The sequence below is a fragment of the Pleurodeles waltl genome, chromosome 6 (assembly GCF_031143425.1).
Source record: "Pleurodeles waltl isolate 20211129_DDA chromosome 6, aPleWal1.hap1.20221129, whole genome shotgun sequence".
In the NCBI taxonomy this organism is placed as follows: domain Eukaryota; kingdom Metazoa; phylum Chordata; class Amphibia; order Caudata; family Salamandridae; genus Pleurodeles; species Pleurodeles waltl.
Genome location: NC_090445.1, coordinates 1,572,406,872 through 1,572,428,630, shown reverse-complemented (window position 1 = coordinate 1,572,428,630; position 21,759 = coordinate 1,572,406,872). Strand labels below are relative to the sequence as shown.

At 44.3% G+C, this 21,759-nt stretch overlaps 1 protein-coding gene across 9 annotated transcripts in view; it reads right to left on the bottom strand.

The window, feature by feature from the left end:
* The window catches only part of GRIN1 (glutamate ionotropic receptor NMDA type subunit 1), a 775,019-nt gene that overhangs the window by 494,470 nt on the left and 258,790 nt on the right, over positions 1–21,759 (bottom strand). For all 9 annotated transcript variants that reach the window (XM_069241305.1, XM_069241308.1, XM_069241309.1 and 6 more), the window contains one exon: positions 8,577–8,751. In XM_069241305.1, coding sequence (XP_069097406.1) covers positions 8,577–8,751 — 175 coding nt within the window. The remainder of the gene's footprint in view (positions 1–8,576; positions 8,752–21,759) is intronic.

Sequence of the window (21,759 nt, the reverse complement as noted above, 5' to 3'; positions counted from 1 at the left end):
TCGCGAATTGCAGTAGCTGTAAAAGATCTTTGAAATCAAGCAGACAGCACATTAAAGCAAGGTAAAATTAACTGCTGACATTACAGGCACTGCCATGTCAAACACTAAATTTAATAAATCTACCTTAAGCCTAGTTCTAGCATATTTCTAATATCTTATAGGCAGACCTCCTTCAAGTCACCGATAGTGAAGAAGCACCAAACACATATTGGGCCCGATTACGATCCTGGTGAAATCTGTTGACTGCCAGGGTTGCAGTGGCGGTCTAACTGCCGCCAAAGCAGTGGTCTGACCGCTTTGGCGGCAGTCTGACTACCACATTATGACCGTGGCAGTCGTGCCATGGTCAGACCAGCAGCTTCTCCAGAACAACGCGTCCCGACAGGCTGGCGATCCTAATCCACCAGGGCAGCGTTGCAAGCATCAGTTGGTTGGATCAATGGTGATCCCTAGCATGAAAATCTCTCGGTCATACTTGCGGTCACCCCCACCCTACTTAGGAAGGGGCAACCATTGCTAGTTTTCTCTGCCCATTTCCGCTTTGAAAGGCATGGTGGACATGGGCAGGGAAAATATATAATGGCCTCAAGGAACAGAGAGAAAAATCCCTGTATGTCCTGGCCATTTGGTTTGCCTAGAAAAAGAAAACCCATCCTTGGGAGTTTTTGATCAAAATGTTTGCCAAGCTGGTGCGTCAAATATGGACCACATTCATCAAACGGTCAGTCCTGTGAAGGGAAGAATGAAGTTGGAAGTCCTTCAATGCAAGATGTACAATCTTGCGTTCCAGTATAGTTATATGGTACAGTTATTTATTTGACCTCAAACCCCGTACAGGAACATTTTGGAACCTGTTCCCGCCTGTTAGTGATGCCTCCACAAATGTGGGCTGAGAAGGTCAGTTCTGTTGAACTGAAATTCCCTTTGGCTGATTATTTGTTTTATACCTCCATCTGATTAATTCTGTTGCCAGAGGCATTACCTTCAATTTGATTTCCCAGTTGTCCTAGTCTTGAATCTATTGGTCTTTCATGTATTGTTAGGGAGGTCTCATGAAATGCTTTTATTGGCAAATTGTCTAGGTATGGATATATGGATATATGTAAATCCTTTGCTTCCTTAAATGTGATACCATGCACTTGGAAAATGTCCTTGTGGATAGTTCAGCCCAAATTGGATCATTCAGAATTGATAATGAGATTTTCTCAGAGTGAATCTCAGGAATTGTTGTTTTTTTCATATCATTGGGGATATAAAATAGAAGTCTTTCAAATCCAACAAACACATCCAATCTCTTTTGTGAGTTGAGGATAAATTTAACGTCCATTCAAAGGTGTGGGAACTACCAGCAGCAGACCCTCAACTAATTCTGCCAGTGGTATTCCCTAGCTTGGCAGTCTGTCAGTCGTAGTGGCAGTCAACCCACCCTATTTAGGTAGAGACAACTATTACTGGTTTTCTCTATCTCTATCTGTTTTCTCTGCCATGGAAGGCATGGTGGGTATGGGCAGGGGAAATGAATATTGGCTGTAAGGAGAAGAGAGAAAACTCTCTGTGTGCCAATTCCATTTGGTTTGCTTAGAAAAACAAACTCTATCTTTAGGATTTTTTCATTATAAAAGTTTGTCGAACAGGCTTTTAAAATATGGAGCTCACTCATCAAACCATCAGTCCTGTGAAAGGAGGAATTATGTCAGAGATACTCAAAGCAAGATATACAGTCTTGAGTTCCAGTATATGTATATGGTACCGTTGTTATTTCTATGACGACAAACCCTGTACAGTTCAATTCTAGAAGTGGGTTCCCCACTCTGTTAGGGATTTATCTGCAAATATGCTTAGAAGATCAACTTTGTTGAAACAGAGTTTCTTTCAGTGAATTCCTTGTCTTATACCTCCATCTGATGGTTCTCCAGCCTGCCACATCACCTTCATTTTGACTTCCCAGTTATCCTGGTCTTGAATCCATTGGTCTTTTAGGCATGGTTGGAGAGGTCTCATGAAAAGACATAACATGCACAGGGTAATAGATAAATGCACAAGACTATCATTCCCAGCATAAAAGATTTTGCAACAGCTGTTTCTTCAGACAGTCTGTACCACAAAGGAGACACTGCTCCTACTTTCTGTTCAGAGTAGGACCTCAATAGTGTAGCGAAATGGTAGTTGATTTTGCATAGCTGACATCGTTACCTAGACGACAAAGAAGGGATGTGGTTGTGCTGAAATACCTTTGAGACTGTTCTGGTGAGTGTGCTTCTGTTAGCCAGTTTATCTAGGTATGGATACATGTAAACCCTTTGCTTCCTTTAATGTACCACCGCATGCTTAGAAAATGTTCTTCTGCAGATTTCAGCCTAAATTAGATCGTTCTGAATAAATGAGATTTTCTCACAGTGAATCTCAGGAACATTTGCTCTTTTTATATTATTGGGATGTTAGAAATGGGGTCTTTGGTTGGCAGTCAGGTTACCCCCTGTCCAAGTAAGGACCCTCACTCTAGTCAGGGTAAAAGAGAATCACCCTCAGCTAAGCCCTGGTTACTCCCTTGGTAGCTTGGCATGAGCAGTAGGCTTAACTTCAGAGTGCTAGGTGTAAATTATTTGTACCAGCACACACAGTAACTTAATGAAAACAGTACAAAATGACACAACAAAGGTTTAGAAAAATATAGAATATTTATCTAAACAAAACAAGAAGAAAAGGTCAAAAATCCACAATACACAAGTCAAGTTATCAATTAAAAAGCAAAAAGAGTCTTCATTTAGTTGTAAACACACACTAACCCTGTTAGCGTGAAAATGTACCTTGGGTGTGTCAAAAATAACCCCGCACGGGCGAGTGTGCGTCAAAAAGGGCTTGCGACGCGTCTATTTCACTCACGAGCAAGACCTTGCGTTGTTTCTACTTTCGACGGGTTGGGCATGTCGTTTCTTCTCTCCGCAGTACAGTGATGCGTCGATCCGGTCAGCACTCTTGGATCCGAGCAGGCCTTGCGTTGTTTTTACATGCCCAGCGGTGCTTGTGTCGGAAATCCAGCCGCACGATGATCCGAAAACCACACAGCGCGGGTTGTGATCTCACCAGGCTCCGTCAGCGATGCTGCACATCCTTTCTCCAGCTCCGTGTGTCGATTCTTTGGTCGCGTTGCAGGCAAGCGTCGATTTACAGCTGCGAACTCTGCGGCGCGGCAATTTTTCAGCCACAGAACAGAGTTGTGTCGATCTTTTCCACGCACACGTTCTGTGCATGGATTTCTTCCTCTTAGGCTGCCAGCTTCTCCTTTCAAGGGCCCAGGAACTAGATGGGCACCACAGGGCAGAGTAGGTGTCTCTCCAGAGACTCCAGGTGTTGGCAGAGAGAAGTCTTTGCTGTCCCTGAGACTTCAAGGAACAGGAGGCAAGCTCTAAATCAAGCCCTTGGAGATCTTCACAAGATGTAAGGCACACAAAGTCCAGTCTTTGCCCTCTTACTCTGGCAGAAGTAGCAACTGCACGATAGTTCCACAAAGCACAGTCACAGGCAGGGCAGCTCTTCTTCCTCAGCTCTTCAACTCTTCTCCAGGCAAAGGTTCCTCTTGGTTTCCAGAAGTGTTCCAAAGTCTGTGGTTTTGGGTGCCCTTCTTATACCCAATTTCTCCTTTGGAGTAGGCCTACTTCAAAGCAAAGTCTCTCTTGAATGTGAAATCCTGCCTTGCCCAGGCCAGGCCCCAGACACTCATCAGGGGTTTGGAGACTGCATTGTGTGAGAGCAGGCACAGCCCTTTCAGGTGTGAGCGACCCCTCTTCCCCTCCCTCCCAGCACAGATGGCTCATCAAGATATGCAGGCCACACCCCAGCTCCCTTTGTGTCACTGTCTAGTGTGAGGTGCAACCAGCCCAACTGTCAAACTGACCCAGACAGGGAATCCACAAACAGGCAGAGTCACAGAAATGGCATGAGCAAGAAAATGCTCACTTTCTAAAAGTGGCATTTTCAAACACAATCTTAAAATAAACTTTACTAAAAGATGTATTTTTAAATTTTGTGCTCAGAGACACCAAACTCCACACGCCCATCCGCTCCCAAAGGGAATCTACACTTTAATCAGATTTAAAGGTAGCCCCCATGTTAACCTATGAGAGGGACAGGCCTTGTAACAGTGAAAAACGAATTTAGCAATATTTCACTGTCAGGACATATAAAACACATTGCTATATGTCCTACCCTAACCATACACTGCACCCTGCCCTTGGGGCTTCCTAGGGCCTACCTTAGGGGTGTCTGACATGTAATAAAAGGGAAGGTTTTGGCCTGGCAAGTGGGTACACTTGGCAAGTCGAATTTACAGTTAAAACTGCACACACAGACACTGCAGTGGCAGGTCTGAGACATGATTACAGAGCTACTTATGTGAGTGGCACAACCAGTGCTGCAGGTCCACTAGTAGCATTTGATTTACTGGCCCTGGGCACCTCTAGTGCACTGTACTGGGGACTTACTAATAAATAAAATATGCCAATCATGGATAAGCCAATTACATACACATTTTGTAAAGGAGCACTTGCACTTTGGCACTGGTTAGCAGTGATAAAGTGCCCCGAGTAACAACAACAGCAAAATCAGAGTCCAGAACACATCAACAACCTGGGAAACAGAGGCAAAAAGTTAAGGGAGACCACGCCAAGGATGAAAAGTCTAACATGGGATATAAAATAGGTGTCTTGCAAATCCAACAAACACATCCAATCTGAAGGCCTCCACGGTCCCAGCTGGCTCCCCACCTTCAGTGGGAGCCAGCATTGCTGTCACAGAGAGGGAGCTGCTCTCTGTGAAAGCAATTGTTTCTCTGTCTCCCTGCCTGCATCTTTGGACATAGCAGGAGCCGGCCAAGGGGTTTGACGGTCCCAAGGGCCATCAGTGGCTCTTCAAGGGGGGCCGCCTGGCTTCACTCCACTAAAAATGGGCACAGGGGAGGTGGTGGTCTCAGGGGATGCAGGGGTCTGAAACTGACCGCCTTTCCATTTTTTTTAAATTTGCCCTGGGGAGGTAGTGGTACCCGGGACTCCGGGGAGGGCCGTGTGACCCAACTTCCTGAATGCCCCAAGGAGGTGGTGGTCTCCCCGGGGCTGCGCATTTGTTTTTGTTTTTTTGGCTGCAAATTCCCGACATTATTTTTTAGGGAGCGGGGTCCCTCTGAGACCTCAGCACCAGAGCTAAGGGGTCAGAGTGTCTCTACCCTGACACCTTTTTGTTTTTTTCACATTTTTTAGTAGTCCCAAGATGGCTGCCAACACTTTCTGGTTTAAGCATTGGCAGCCAATCTGACCTCTGCTTTTGCCATGTGCAAACTTCTAATCTTTGCAAAGTCGCCGCGGCCACAGATTTACAATATTGTTTTCCCTTCAGTATCTCAAAACCTACTGAACAGATTTACACCAACTAAGTGAAAGTGTAATCTGTGTACCAAAATCTAGCTTTCTGACAAATTTTGTGCAGTTCTATCCAGTGGTTCGGGCTGTAGCCTTGTTCAAAAGTCCTATGTGAATTAACATTGGAAATGCAACTTTATGGACCCCCCCCTTTTTCTTGGCCCTTGCTTGAAAAATAACCCCAAAAATTTCCGTGCGCAGCAAGAATCACTGGGGCACTTTTGTTTTTTAATTTTGTGAAGATTCGTCAAGCGGTGCCGTAGATATAGGCAAGGTTCTAAGGAAACATGGTCAAAACTATAACTACCTGATGGCGACTCCCCACTAGGAATATAAATATAAACATATATATATATATATATATATATATATATATATATATATACACAGGGAGTGCAGAATTATTAGGCAAATGAGTATTTTGACCACATCATCCTCTTTATGCATGTTGTCTTACTCCAAGCTGTATAGGCTCGAAAGCCTACTACCAATTAAGCATATTAGGTGATGTGCATCTCTGTAATGAGAAGGGGTGTGGTCTAATGACATCAACACCCTATATCAGGTGTGCATAATTATTAGGCAACTTCCTTTCCTTTGGCAAAATGGGTCAAAAGAAGGACTTGACAGGCTCAGAAAAGTCAAAAATAGTGAGATATCTTGCAGAGGGATGCAGCACTCTTAAAATTGCAAAGCTTCTGAAGCGTGATCATCGAACAATCAAGCGTTTCATTCAAAATAGTCAACAGGGTCGCAAGAAGCGTGTGGAAAAACCAAGGCGCAAAATAACTGCCCATGAACTGAGAAAAGTCAAGCGTGCAGCTGCCACGATGCCACTTGCCACCAGTTTGGCCATATTTCAGAGCTGCAACATCACTGGAGTGCCCAAAAGCACAAGGTGTGCAATACTCAGAGACATGGCCAAGGTAAGAAAGGCTGAAAGACGACCACCACTGAACAAGACACACAAGCTGAAACGTCAAGACTGGGCCAAGAAATATCTCAAGACTGATTTTTCTAAGGTTTTATGGACTGATGAAATGAGAGTGAGTCTTGATGGGCCAGATGGATGGGCCCGTGGCTGGATTGGTAAAGGGCAGAGAGCTCCAGTCCGACTCAGACACCAGCAAGGTGGAGGTGGAGTACTGGTTTGGGCTGGTATCATCAAAGATGAGCTTGTGGGGCCTTTTCGGGTTGAGGATGGAGTCAAGCTCAACTCCCAGTCCTACTGCCAGTTCCTGGAAGACACCTTCTTCAAGCAGTGGTACAGGAAGAAGTCTGCATCCTTCAAGAAAAACATGATTTTCATGCAGGACAATGCTCCATCACACGCGTCCAAGTACTCCACAGCGTGGCTGGCAAGAAAGGGTATAAAAGAAGGAAATCTAATGACATGGCCTCCTTGTTCACCTGATCTGAACCCCATTGAGAACCTGTGGTCCATCATCAAATGTGAGATTTACAAGGAGGGAAAACAGTACACCTCTCTGAACAGTGTCTGGGAGGCTGTGGTTGCTGCTGCACGCAATGTTGATGGTGAACAGATCAAAACACTGACAGAATCCATGGATGGCAGGCTTTTGAGTGTCCTTGCAAAGAAAGGTGGCTATATTGGTCACTGATTTGTTTTTGTTTTGTTTTTGAATGTCAGAAATGTATATTTGTGAATGTTGAGATGTTATATTGGTTTCACTGGTAATAATAAATAATTGAAATGGGTATATATTTTTTTTTGTTAAGTTGCCTAATAATTATGCACAGTGATAGTCACCTGCACACACAGATATCCCCCTAACATAGCTAAAACTAAAAACAAACTAAAAACTACTTCCAAAAATATTCAGCTTTGATATTAATGAGTTTTTTGGGTTCATTGAGAACATGGTTGTTGTTCAATAATAAAATTAATCCTCAAAAATACAACTTGCCTAATAATTCTGCACTCCCTGTATATCCACACACACACACACACACATATACACATTTATCACATATATTTAAAAGTTACAATGCACAAAACCCTCTGGCTTCCTTCAGCACCAGCTCTTGTACCGGGCATGGAAACCCAGAACCATTTTTGCACAAGGAGTTACTTCCAATATATATAATTATATTTCCAATATTAAGGAACACAACACGAGCACAAGAAATGGTGATTTATTGGGTATGTTGGCTGACACCTAATAAATTCCTGTTTCTTTACTGTGTTGCATTCTTTTATATTGGACAGAGATCCCAGTGCAATATATATATATATATATATATATATATATATATATCATAAACAACGCGTTTCAACCAATACGGTCTTCTTCATTGGCCCAAATCATTACAGAAGCCCCCCCTCCCATAGAAAAAATACCATTAGACATCAACGACCTAAAAGAAATCCTAAGTGAATCCTATATATAAATGTAAATAACCCAAAATACATGTGTGGGACCAAATTGTCTTAACCAAAATATTACATTCTAAATTGGGACATTTCATTTTCAAAAAAGAAAAAATATAATAAATTCGATATACATTAAATAACATACCCAACGGTAGCATTGACCCACCAAATGGTGGCCATGTAATGGTAAGTCCCCACACTCTCATTTTGATTTCATACATCTACATCTAATGAGCATCATATTCATATATCATTTCGGAAGTACAGGCCAGTACTGAAAAGCAAGTCAAATTTACAGATCCCAATTGTGACATAGCGGTGCACCAACTTCACAAGGCAAAACCAGGAAGAACTGCAAGAATTGGTTGGCCCATATATATATATATATATATATATATATATATATATATATATAGATATATCTATATATATATATATATCTATATATATATATATATATATATCTATATATATATATATATATAGATATATATATATATATATATAGCATTGTACAGTGGCACAGAGTGACAAGAGGCCCTAACAATAGAAGAGGCGTGCCAATAAAGCATACTTATACAAAATGACATAATACAACATAGAGGCTGATTTATGTACAACTAAAACCGCTAGGACCTGCAATGCCTTTAAAAAACTGCCACCTATGGAGTCTGTCGTGAAACCTTGTACTATATTTTGCCAATCAACATCTTCCCCAAAACCCCATGCTTTAATTGATTAAACAATCGTGATCCTTAGCGACAGCTTACCTTTTAAAAAGTGGACCTGTTTTCCAGATGTTGGTGTTTCCAACACAACCCCTTGGTGGGTCTGTAATATTCTCCTTTTCAAACAAGTCATGGACAGCCTGTCCCACTACAGCAACAGCATCACTGATGTGTGCTGATTCATTCTTCCCATTGATAAGCTGTAGGCCAATAACTCCTAAAGCAAACAGTAAGAACACTATCAAACTCGAGACTCATCAGAGGAACATAGTTAATATGTTTAAAGTTAGCCTCACAGGTACAGAACCCTTTACATAGAAACATTGTATTGCAGGCTTAAAGTGAAAGCACAAAATGGTTAATCCTGTGTCAAGTAAGCAGAGTGAGATACAGTCAAAGAAAAATAGAAACTGTGTACACAGTGTGATTCAAGTAGAATGACTGATATTTATAGGTGTAGTAATAGAGGTGCTTCAACCAGTAAAAAACGTAATTCGAGAGGAGAGTATATGTAGGGTGATACCTGCAAACTTTATAAGAAAAGCTAAAGCATTTGCAATGCAATGGACCTCGCGTTTGCTCGAGTTAGAGCTATTAGCATTGTAAATTCCTAAATGGACATTTCTTGCCACACAAACTGAAAATAAAAAGTAAAATAGTTGACATGAGCGAGCCGATTCAAAGCGCCACAGCTGCCATGAGCGCTGAGGAGAGACACAAAAGGAAAAAGAAGTTCAGTTGCAGTCAAAGTTATCGGCAAAAGTGCAATTAGCCGCGTAACAGGGGCGATGACCAAGGCAGTAACTAAACCACCCCATGGAGGGATAAACGTAGAGCATTTCCCACTGAAAACAAAGGATTTTTGAAAGACAAGCCCATGAACAAATGATAGTGATGGGCGTGCAGTGGACGTGGTTAAAAACCCACATAGATATCAACACGTCGGAAAAGCAGGCTTGCGTGCTGCCATGCTTAGCCTAAAAAGAGCAGCGTTCATTGGGCCGGGCAAGGAGAGAATATTATATAATTTACATTTTGCGATTGTCTGATAGATAATAAGGTGTGTGATCAACTACAGAGGCTAAAGTGAAGAGAAGAGTTAGGGCATGTAGTACATGCACATAGTAGTATATTATTATGATAAAGATATTCATTTTTCAATTTGCTTTTATTTGTGCTTTTAGATTTTCCCTAAAGTCAAGTGACAAAGGGAAAACAAGGGGGAGCACTGGCAACACCAGTACTAAGGCCCCGTGCACTAAGAATTGATTTGCAAAAAGTAGATGCTCATTGAAGACCACCTTTTGCGGCCATGCTGACTTTGTGCCGCGTTTATTGCCGCCTGCACTGCAGCGCTTAGTTAAACAGTGGTGCCCCTGTTGGTGGCAAAGTGGGCAGGGTCTGGAGCGCAGCTTAGGCATGGGAGGGGGACGCCCCCATTAAAAATGGCAATCACAGCTCGGCAAACATCAGAGTTAAGAATGTTTCAATGTTTGTCCTGTGGCGAAAAGTTCATAAACCCTTGTTGAGTCCAAATTCTGATTTTCCAAACCGCGCTATATAACAAAAGCTGATGAAATACTGAATCATAGGGAGTATCAGAAGGACCTGCCTTACAAATATTCATTACCCATGTCGCGCGCCCTGCAATTGGCCACAGTGACAGGAATAGTGGACTGCAAGGGCCAGCCAGCCATTATGTTTGTGACTGTGTTTAAATAAAGTTTTGTTTTTTTTTAATATAGGCTGTTTCCTTTAAAACAAAGCAGTCAAAAAAATGTTTTCTTTTTTCGAAAACCGTCACCGAGCTGTGGCCACTGCCAACATTCCTTGAAACTGTTTTCAAGATTCACAAAGAAAATGGGTCCAAAAGGGATTCATTCGCCTTTTGCAAATCAAATACCACCAAAGCTTGAGAGTCAGTAACTTTCCAACGTTTCGCAACTGGATTACAGTTGCAAAACATTGATACATCAGGGTCGGAATCGCTAATTAAAAGGGGTGCCCGGACTGCACCCTTTCCAAATAGCGAAGCTGAAACCATTTCTAGATCCATTTAGTTTTTTGGAAGCCTTTTTCGTCCGCGTTATGAGTTTAGCACATTTGATAAGTGATTTTAGTGTTCATGAACTCTCTGATGTCCTGAATCAAAGGATGTGCACATGCTAAATCCCTTTGCACATGAGGCCACAAGTTCCCTCATACAGTGCCCAGGCATCAGCTGCAGTTTGGCAACCCGTCACTCGCTCGCTCATGCAGAAGATGGCGGACTGGTCTTTTTCCTTTTTCATGCCAGAGGTTGTGTTATTGCATTCCTCTAAATCTGCCACAATATCCGGTGTTTTGCGTTAGGGGCAAAAATAAGTGATCAATCCTATTGATAACGGGTTAGATTTTAGCGATTGCGCAAGCATTTACTGCATGGGATGCAATCACTTTCTTCCAAGGATACTGATTGGCTATTTTCTGATCCTGATCTTGGTTTAGACCTTTCCATTTGGCCCACTACTCAGACTGTTAACTCATCAGACTCAACTGCACCCTGAGAAAAATGATGTTGGAAGATGTGGCAGTTTCTCCAAGAGGGCGGAGGAGCATCGCCCCACCTGCTGCGAGCGCAGCAGGTAAATTTAAATTGATAATGATAATCTACCATTTTATTCAATCAGCGCTAGTGTGAGGGCTGGGGCGGGGCTGATTCCTGCTGATTGGCAGCAGTATCACTTGCCAAGCATGCCAGTGCAGAGTGAGCATGTTGGATTGGCCAGCTGCCTTTCAACGGCCAGCTCGACATGCGCACTTCAGACCACATCAATCCCAGCTGTGTTAAACAGCCTGGAGATTGCAGGCACAGGCCCGTAGTCTCAAAAGAGCGCTAGTTTAGCCTGCTCCAACCAATCCTGGAGTTGCTCTCAAACTGAAAACAGCATGAGAGTCGCTCCAGGATTGGTTAGGTTCGCCTTGGCTTCCATTCCTTCCCTTTCCCTCCCTTTCCAACATGATGGCTCGGCTGGACAGCTGCTCTCTGAACGGACAAGGGGTATTTCCATTCCATTTCTACTGCTGTTCCTCCTGGACACTTGTCTGCTCCTACTCTCTGATCCACCAACTGTTTTAGGTGACATTTGTTATCACTCTCTTCATTGTGATTCAATTGGTTAAGTAAATTCACCTGATTACATTTCAAAAGTCCCCATCCTTCTGGTTTCCAATTGTTTCCATGTGTACTATGCTCCATTGGTTGCCTAATGTTTCTAGCGCCATGATGTGTTGACGATAGTGCTCTTTATAAATAATAAGTACAAATAAGTATTTCACATGTCTGCACCTATTTCTACAGCATAAGAAATGGCAGCGCTAGATTGGGTGTCACATGCTATATTATGTGAGTTTACGGCTGCCTCAAGCAGGTCGACGCGCGCCAAGGACTTTTTATCGGTGTTATTTTATTATAACTGCAGCAGGTGTTGCATGTCATCATGGGCTCTGGGCTGTTGCTTTGCAGAGCTGTCAGTGAGGAGGAGAACAGGGTGTTTTGCTTTTGCATGTGTTACAGTGTCAGGTCAGGACATGACTAAGCCAAAACGTAGCCGTTCTGCCCTTCAAGGAAAACCAGGAGCTCGTCTCAGGCTCCACTTCTCTGCAGCACGGAAGCGGGCAGGGTCTCTGGTAGAGAGAGACATCCAACTGCCAATGGTAGGAGTCCTTCATGGTAGCAAGTGTGGTTGAGAGAAACAGGAGAGGTGGGATGGGCACGGCCTGCCCCCGGGCTTAGCCCAAACCTCTGTCCCTGTCACCCAGAGCTCCCCAGGCTCCACCAGCCCAGCCCACGTCAACATGCAGTTAACTGGCTGCAACCAGCACAGCTCAGCCTGAGTGCCAGCTCCCTTCCCATTACATTGCACCACAGGGACATGTGCCCTGTTTGTTTGCCATGGAGCTGGTTGTCACTTGTGCATCTGAAAAGCATCCTGGAGAAAGTGTTTCAAAGACAGAGCTTGAGTGCAGGCGCTACCTTTAGGTTTCCCATCATTACTGCCTAGTGAAAGCCCCGCACTGTTTGCTATATCTTTTTCCTGTAGAATAAAAATGTGCCACTGCCTCCTCTAATATATATGCCATTAGCACAAAAATGAACAAAAAAATCGCAACAGCGGTTGGATTTTAATTTGTTGGTTTTCTTCCACTGTTGGGCTAATCCCTCATTGTGTGGGAGATTTTCATCAGAAAGAAATATCCCATAATTTTCATCAGCTCGAGAGCTGCAGGAGTCAATTACCGCGTTATAACACAAACAACTTATCATGCACTCCGGTGATCCTGCTGCAGGCCTCTGCTCTCTCACCTTCTGTACTGCAGAGCCCACATATCTAGTCACAGGTGCTCCACCGCGAATTTGGAGTGAAAGGTCGACAGACGTGTTTCTTTTGCATTCATCTTCACTTGACCATGTGATCTTCTTCATGAGTGTCTGAGGGTGACTTTGGACTACAGCTAGGCATCTGCAGTATCCAGATAGCGTTGTTGTTCAGGTAGGCTATCAGTCTTGCATGGGTGCCATTTGAATATGCAGGTAATGTAAAATAATATCAGCTACCTTCAGGATGTTGTTCCTGCACTTTTTCATGCAGCACATTACTCTTGTACAGTACATACTTTGAACTGAGTGACACCACTTGTTTGCACGATTGAGAACTCTGGTGCAATGGTTGACGGCACTGCAAGTTTGTGAGGAGGTATGTCAGTGGGTCAAAACGTTGTTTGGAATACGTGGCCATCCAATCATTGGCCTCTCTGCTGAGCGCCCAGGACAGTGGCCACATATTTCAGTTGTAATTGTGATCCAATGCAAATGGGTGTGATGAGGCCCCCATCATGAGGGTACACAGTTTTCAAAATAACAACAAGGTGAAAATAAACTAAAAAGCAGTGGTTGCTCGCTACCTAAAACTCATATCTAACTTTAACGCCCCACCACTTTCGAATGCCGCCATCCACCACTGGGATGTTTAAGTGTGTCCTGATGATGACCCATGGATAGATGGATAGTTACACCACTTTAGGTCAAATTATCGACTATCCAGGATAGATGAATGAGCAATTGAATTATTGATTGGCATAACAAAGAACCATTTTGCCTAGATTTTAAGACCCACACATTTTTTTTTCACTAACCTATGTTTTGTACTCTTGTATGCCTGACGTTTTACAGCTTTTATTTGACCTACACTAACTGAAGTAATTATTGTATGTTGTGCAATATGTATATTACAGGATCTTAGGAATTCTAGCCTGAGTGCTACTCATTTAAAACATGAATCTTTCAACTGATGCTGAACCATTTCAGTGATCAAGGTAAGTTTTATCACAAAAAAATTATGAATTAACAGTCTGATTGGGTGTTTTCAAAAATGTAAAATCTACTGGAAGGGCAATCATTTCTGAAACTAAAGTCCTACTCATACACCAAGTTCTTCCACTGAAGAAGAGGTGCGATAATGGCGTCCCTGTTGCTTCACAATGGATACATGAGTGACACTGCAGATCTGCTGGCAGATACCAGAGGGTACACCCAGTAGGGGCTTCCGGGGTGTGGAAGGGGTGGCACAGAGGCGTGGAGGGGGAACAAACATTATTTTAATTTAAAAATGTTTTAAAAAAACACTTACTTTCCCTTGCCGCCGCTCCTCTCCTCGATTGCTGCAGGCAGGCACAGGCTCCCAGCCTCCCTGCCACCAACCCTGACATTTCTCAGAGCAGTGTCACGATTGGCTGGGAGTGCGCAGCCAGAGCACTCCCAGGCAGACAGGGTGCCTGTGCAGGCTCTCTCCAGCCTGGCAACTGTGTTGCCGGGCTGGAGGGACCTTACTGTGCATGTGTGTTTGGCCGGCCCAAGACCACCGGCTCGTCACCCTCGTGGACCGCCGCTTTACCAGAAAATGATAATAAACAGAGTTTATTATTGTTTTCTGGTAAAGGTTTAGCAGCTGCCGCTGCTGGGGGGGGGGGAGGGTGTAACGCTCCTCCACTCTACCGGAGGAGCGGCCCCTGGGTACACCTATGAGCATATGACACAAAAACATATCATGGAGATAAAGCACCAAATTGACAAAATCAGCCTTGTTTCGCAAATATGCGCTAGTGTGTATTTTGTGGTAGTCTAAGCTCAGTAAAGTCTTATGCAAATTAAAGGTGTCAGGGCACACAAATTTGGGTGAGCTGGTGACCCAGGCTGAATAAAGGCGGAGATCTCAGGGACATTAAACAGAAGAGGAATCGTGGATAGGAATGTGTGTAATTTCCCAAGAGTGTTTTGTCAACTCCTTGAGATTTAATTAAATATTAGCCAATTTCAACTGCGTTAAGAAGTTAGAGATGTTTTGTGAGTAGGTGTTGTGGGACGACGAAAATTTGAAATCTTCATTTTTTGTGGGCAAGTTTTCTTTTAATAAAATGTGTCCAGGTAATATTTCCTATAAGGCCCTTTTTTTTGTGAAAGTTTTCCTACGGATGAACGTTTGCTATGGTGGTCCTCTCTGCAAATTTGCACAGTTTATCACCACTGTGAAATTCATTGGCAAATAAGGTTGCACAGTTCTACATTTGCAATTATCTTACTGGATAAACTTGAAATGGTCAAAAAGTGTGAAAGGAGGAATAGTGAGGAATATAGGGAAAGGTAAGACAGAAAACAAAAAATGAAGTGTTATTGCTATACATACGTTATGCATTACCTTCTATTACTAGGAATACTGTGGCAGCTGTACTATTCACATTTGCAAACCAGGGATGTGAAATTTGTACACCAACTGGTTTGAGAACTGCAATGCAATTTTTAGGTGACCAATGTGCTAATAATATGTTAGATTGTAAAACATTTGTAGGAGGGTGTAGGAGGCTGGCCTGGTTTGTAGTGGTACCAAGGGGTACTTACACTCTGCACCAGGTCCAGTTATCCCTTATTAGTGTAGAAGAGGTGTCTAGCAGCTTAGGCTGATAGAAAAGGTAGCTTAGCAGAGCAGCTTAGGCTGAACTAGGAGACGTGTAAAGCTCCCACTATACCACTGGTGTCATATGCACAATATCATAAGAAAACACAATACACAGATATACTAAAAATAAAGGTACTTTATTTTTATGACAATACGCCAAAAGTATCTCAGTGAGTACCCTCAGTATGAGGATAGCAAATATACACAAGATATATGTACACAATACCAAAAATATGCAGTAATAGCAATAGAAAGTAATGCAAGCAATGTACAGTCACAATAGATTGAAATGAGAGCACATAGGTACAGGGGCAACACAAACCATATACTCTAGAAGCGGAATGCGAACCACAAACGGACCCCAACCTTATGTGAGCTTGTAGAGGGTCGCTGGGACTGTAAGAAAACAGTGAGGGTTAGAAAAATAGCCATCCCCAAGACCCTGAAAAGTGGGTGCAAAGTGCGCCTAAGTTCCCCAGAGAGCACAGAAGTCGTGATAGGGAAATTCTGCAAGGAAGACCAACACCAGCAATGCAACAACGATGGATTTCCGGACGAGAGTAACTGTGGAACAAGGGGACCAAGTCCAAGAGTCACGATCAAGTCGGGAGTGGGCAGATGCCCAGGAAATGCCAGCTGTGGGTGCAAAGAAGCTGCCACCGGATGGTATAAGCTGTGGATTCTGCAATAACGAAGAGGACTAGGAACTTCCCCTTTGGAGGATGGATGTCCCACGTCGTGAAGAAGATTGCAGATGTGTTTCCGTGCAGAAAGACTGCAAACAAGCCTTGCTAGCTGCAAGGGTTGCGGTAAGGGTTTTTGGATGCTGCTGTGGCCCAGGAGGGACCAGGATGTCTCCAATTGCGTGAGGAGACAGAGGGGGCATCCAGCAAGACAAAGAGCCCACTCAGAACCAAGCAGCACCCGCAGAAGTGCCGGGACAGGCACTATGAAGTGGAGTGAACCGGAGCTCACCCGAAGTCACAAAAGAAGGTCCCATGACGCCGGAGGACAACTCAGGAGGTCGTGCACTGCAGGTTAGAGTGTCAGGGACCCAGGCTTGGCTGTGCACAAAGGAAATCCTGGAAGAGTGCACAGGAGCCAGAGCAGCTGCAAATCACGCGGTACCCAGCAATGCAGTCTAGCGTGGTGAGGCAAGGACTTACCTCCACCAAACTTGGACTGAAGAGTCACTGGACTGTGGCAGTCTTTTGGTGCCTGCAGTTGCAGGGGGAAGATTCCGTCGACCCACAGGAGATTTCTTCGGAGCTTCTAGTGCAGAGAGGAGGCAGACTACCCCCACAGCATGCACCACCAGGAAAACAGTCGAGAAGGCGGCCGGATCAGCGTTACAAGGTCGCATTAGTCGTCTTTGCTACTTTGTTGCAGTTTTGCAGGCGTCCAGAGCAGTCAGCGGTCGATTCCTTGGCAGAAGGTGAAGAGAGAGATGCAGAGGAACTCTGATGAGCTCTTGCATTCGGTATCTAAAGAATTCCCCAAAGCAGAGACCCTAAATAGCCAGAAAAGGAGGTTTGGCTACTTAGGAAGGAGGATAGGCTAGCAACACAGGTAAGAGCCTATCAGAAGGAGTCTCTGACATCACCTGCTGGCCCTGGCCACTCAGAGCAGTCCAGTGTGCCAGCAGCACCTCTGTTTCCAAGATGGCAGAGGTCTGGAGCACACTGGAGGAGCTCTGGGCACCTCCCAGGGGAGGTGCAGGTCAGGGGAGTGGTCACTCCCCTTTCCTTTGTCCAGTTTCGTGCCAGAGCAGGGCTGGGGGATCCCTGAACCGGTGTAGACTGGCTTATGCAGAGATGGGCACCATTTGTGCCCATCAAAGCATTTCCAGAGGCTGGGGGAGGCTACTCCTCCCCAGCCCTGACACCTTTTTCCAAAGGGAGAGGGTGTAACACCGTCTATCTGAGGAAGTCCTTTGTTCTGCCTTCCTGGGCCAAGCCTGGCTGGACCCCAGGAGGGCAGAAACCTGTCTGAGGGGTTGGCAGCAGCTGCAGTGAAACCCCGGGAAAGGTAGTTTGGCAGTACCCGGGTCTGTGCTAGAGACTCGGGGGATCATGGAATTGTCTCCCCAATGCCAGAATGGCATTGGGGTGACAATTCCATGATCTTAGACATGTTACATGGCCATGTTCGGAGTTACCATTGTGACGCTATACATATGTAGTGACATATGTATAGTGCACGCGTGTAATGGTGTCCCCGCACTCACAAAGTCCGGGGAATTTGCCCTGAACAATATGGGGCCACCTTGGCTAGTTTACACATTAAGTAACTTAGCACCCAACCTTTACCAGGTAAAGGTTAGACATATAGGTGACTTATAAGTTACTTAAGTGCAGTGGTAAATGGCTGTGAAATAACGTGGACGTGATTTCACTCAGGCTGCAGTGGCAGGCCTGTGTAAGAATTGTCAGAGCTCCCTATGGGTGGCAAAAGAAATGCTGCAGCCCATAGGGATCTCCTGGAACCCCAATGCCCTGGGTACCTCAGTACCATATATTAGGGAATTATAAGGGTGTTCCAGCATGCCAATGTAAATTGGTGAAATTGGTCACTAGCCCGTTAGTGACAATTTGAAAAGAAATGAGAGAGCATAACCACTGAGGTTCTGGTTAGCAGAGCCTCAGTGAGACAGTTAGTCATAACACAGGTAACACATACATATAGGTCACAAACTTATGAGCACTGGGGTCCTGCCTAGCAGGGTCCCAGTGACACATAACAAACATACTGAAAACATAGGGTTTTCACTATGAGCACTGGGCCCTGGCTAGCAGGATCCCAGTGAGACAGTGAAAACACCCTGACATAAACTCACAAACAGGCCAAAAGTGGGGGTAACAAGGCTAGACAGAGGCTACTTTCTCACAGAGGGTAAAAAAGTGGCATGCATATTATTTAAGCAAGTCACTATTTGAGATAAGCTTTGGTGAAATTTTTATTACACCAGAGTAATTCGCGTACTTTTGAGAATTTTGCATTGCATGTGTTACTCTAAATTCTCGTAATTATGCTACAGCAATACTATGCGTAGTTAAGTACTGTTCGCAGCAGAAATTTACCACGGAATGGCACTAGTCACAGTAATAATTTACAGGGAAGGCATGCAGACAACAGAATGCAAGTGGCTGTCATTCACACTGCTTTTTTTAAGGACGTACTTGTGCCAAAATTTTACATGAGGAAGCATTTTTCTCTAAAATATAGCATAAAACAACCGATTTGCATTTTGAGTAATTTAAAATATTTCATGGAAATTTGTGGAATTAGGTGAAAGCAAACTATACAATTTTCACACACACCCATTTGGGAGCTCCTGCAATTGGAGGCTAAAGCAGAGCAAGAGGCCTCCAAAGCTCAGCAGACCTCCAACCTTCCCTTTTACAAATCAATCCCACATCCTTTGAGGTATCGAAAACTCGTACATAAATGTGACTCACAATTAGAAGGTAACACCTAGGCGCCCTCCTAATTGCTATTTAGCTGGAGCACAAAACTCATTTTTGAAGGCAGAAAGGCTTTTCCGAATCACAAAATGAGTTTCATACATACCACAAAACCCTGTATATCGTACCATTTGTGTTCATATCTGGAAGACATATCTCCATGAGGATAAAGGCGGATCAAGCATTTCAGAAAATCGCCTAATCAAGCCTGTACAAAGAAGCTCAAGAATTTAAACACGTCTAGAACAGAGCTAACAGGGACAGGGGATATGATAAACACATTCACATTCTTGAATGGGATAAAGACAATATGAAAGGAACCACGATATCAGGATCAGTGTGAGGGCGGTTGGTGGGGCAGAGGAGTAAGACTGCAAAAGTTTTTATTAAGGAGTCCTCTCCCAGTGCTTCATTTGTTTTGGACTTTTTTGCGTATGCAGGGTCATCCCCAATCTTTTTGCCTCCTGCCTCCTATTTTTTCTGACGTGTTGCTGTTGGCTTTTGAACTCTGAGCACTTTACCACTGCTAACCAGTGCTAGAGTGCATATGCTCTCTGTGTACATTTGTATGTAATTGGTTTATCCATGATTGGCAGATTTGATTTACTAGTAAGTCCCTAGTGAAGTGCACTAGAGGTGCCAGGGCCTGTAAATCAAATGCTACTAGTGGGCCTGCAGCACTGGTTGTGCCACCCACATAAGTAGCTCTGTAATCATGTCTCAGACCTGCCACTGCAGTGTCTGTGTGTGCAGTTTTAACTGTAAATTCGACTTGGCAAGTGTACACCCTTTCCAGGCCTAAACCTTCCCTTTTCTTACATGTAAGGCACCCCTAAGGTAGGCCATAGGTAGGCACAAGGGCAGTGTGCAGTGTATGGTTAACGTGGGACATATAGTAATGTGTTTTATATTCCTGACAGTGAAATATTGCTAAATTCGTTTTTCACTGTTGCAAGGCCTGCCCCTCTCATAGGTTAAACATGGGGGCTACCTTTAAATATGAGTAAAGTGTAGATTCCCTTTGGGAGCGGATGGACATGTGGAGTTTGGGGTCTCTGAGCTCACAATTTAAAAATACATCTTTTAGTAAAGTTGATTTTAAGATTGTGTGTTTGAAAATGCCACTTTTAGAAAGTGAGCATTTTCTTGCTTATACCATTTCTGTGACTCTGCCTGTTTGTGGATTCCCTGTCTGGCTCAGTTTGACAGTTGGGCTGGTTGCACCTCACAGTAGACAGTGACACAAAGTAGCTGGGGTGTAGTCTGCATTTCCTGATGAGCCATCTGTGCTAGGAGGGAGGGGTGGACTGGTCACTTACACCTGAAAGGGCTGTGCCTGTCCTCACACAATGCCGTCTCCGACCCCCTGGTGAGTGTCTGGGGCCTGGCCTGGGAAGGGCAGGATTTCACATTCAAAAGAGACTTTACTTTGAAGTAGGCCTACTTCAAAGGAGAAATTGGGTATAAGAAGGGCACCCAAAACCACAGACTTAAGAACACTTTTAGAAACAAGAGGAACCTGTGCCTGGAGAAGAGCTGAAGAGCCGAGGAAGAAGAGCTGCCCTACCTGTGACTGTGCTTTGTGGAGCTATCCTGCAGTTTCTGCTTCTGCCAGAGTAAGAGGGCAAAGACTGTCCTTCCATCTTGTGAGGAAATCTCAAAGGGCTTGATTTAGAGCTTGCCTCCTGTTGTTTGAAGTCTCAGGGACAGCAAATACTTCTCTCTGCCAGCACCTGGAGTCTCTGGAGAGGCTCCTGCTCTGACAAGTGGTGCCCTATCCAGTCCCTGGGCCCTTGAAAGGAAAGCTGGTGGAAATCCAAGGAAATTAACTTCGGACAATTTCGGACCGGCATCGCTGCTGAATCCGGTGACGCCGCCTGCAACCGACTCCGTGATCTTCGCTGGAACGCGGTGACCTTGGCAGGCCCGACGCCGCTGCAGCCCCACTGAAGTCTGCAACTCCATGGAAGTCGCCACACCACATCATAACCGATGCCACTCGAAGTGCGCTGATTCAACGTTTTGCACAGATGCCGCGAACCCCGACTTCGCGCATCGACTTCTTTTCACTCTACACCAAAGGTACTGTACTTGGGGGTCTACGCCACTCCGTGTCTGGCGCCGCTGGTGTCGGCTTGTTGGGAACTCCATCACGACGCCGTGTTAACACCTCATCGAAACATTTTGTGTTTCTAAGCGCTATTTTTTAGTTTAATCTTTAAAAATTCATAACTTGACTTGTGTATGTCGGATTTTTTTTGTTTTGGTCTTGTTTTGTTTAGATAAATATTTCCTATTTTTCTAAACTGGTGTTGTGTCATTTTGTAGTGTTGTCATTAAGTTACTGTGTGTGTTGGTACAAATACTTTACACATAGCACTCTGAAGTTAAGCGTACTGCTCTGCCAAGCTACCAAGGGGGTAAGCAGGGGTTGGCTGAGGGTGATTCTCTTTTACCCTGACTAGAGTGAGGGTCCTTGCTTCAACAGGGGGTAACCTGACTGTCAACCAAAGACCCCATTTCTAACAATTTGTAAAAGAATGAGTGCCAGTACACAAAGCTCTGCTGTGATGCGGTGCAATTAGATGTCAGCTGGCCCAATAACCAAGGCTGTATTGAATTCAACTCATGCCTCTCTAACCCACCTCCAGACACCCTTTGCACCTTTATCTCACTCTTCCAGGTTCCTGCTGTCCCTCTTTGGCGCGGTTTTCCTGTCTCTCTCTTCTGTGTCTCCAATTTGCTTTCCCTCTCTTGCTCTTGTTAAAT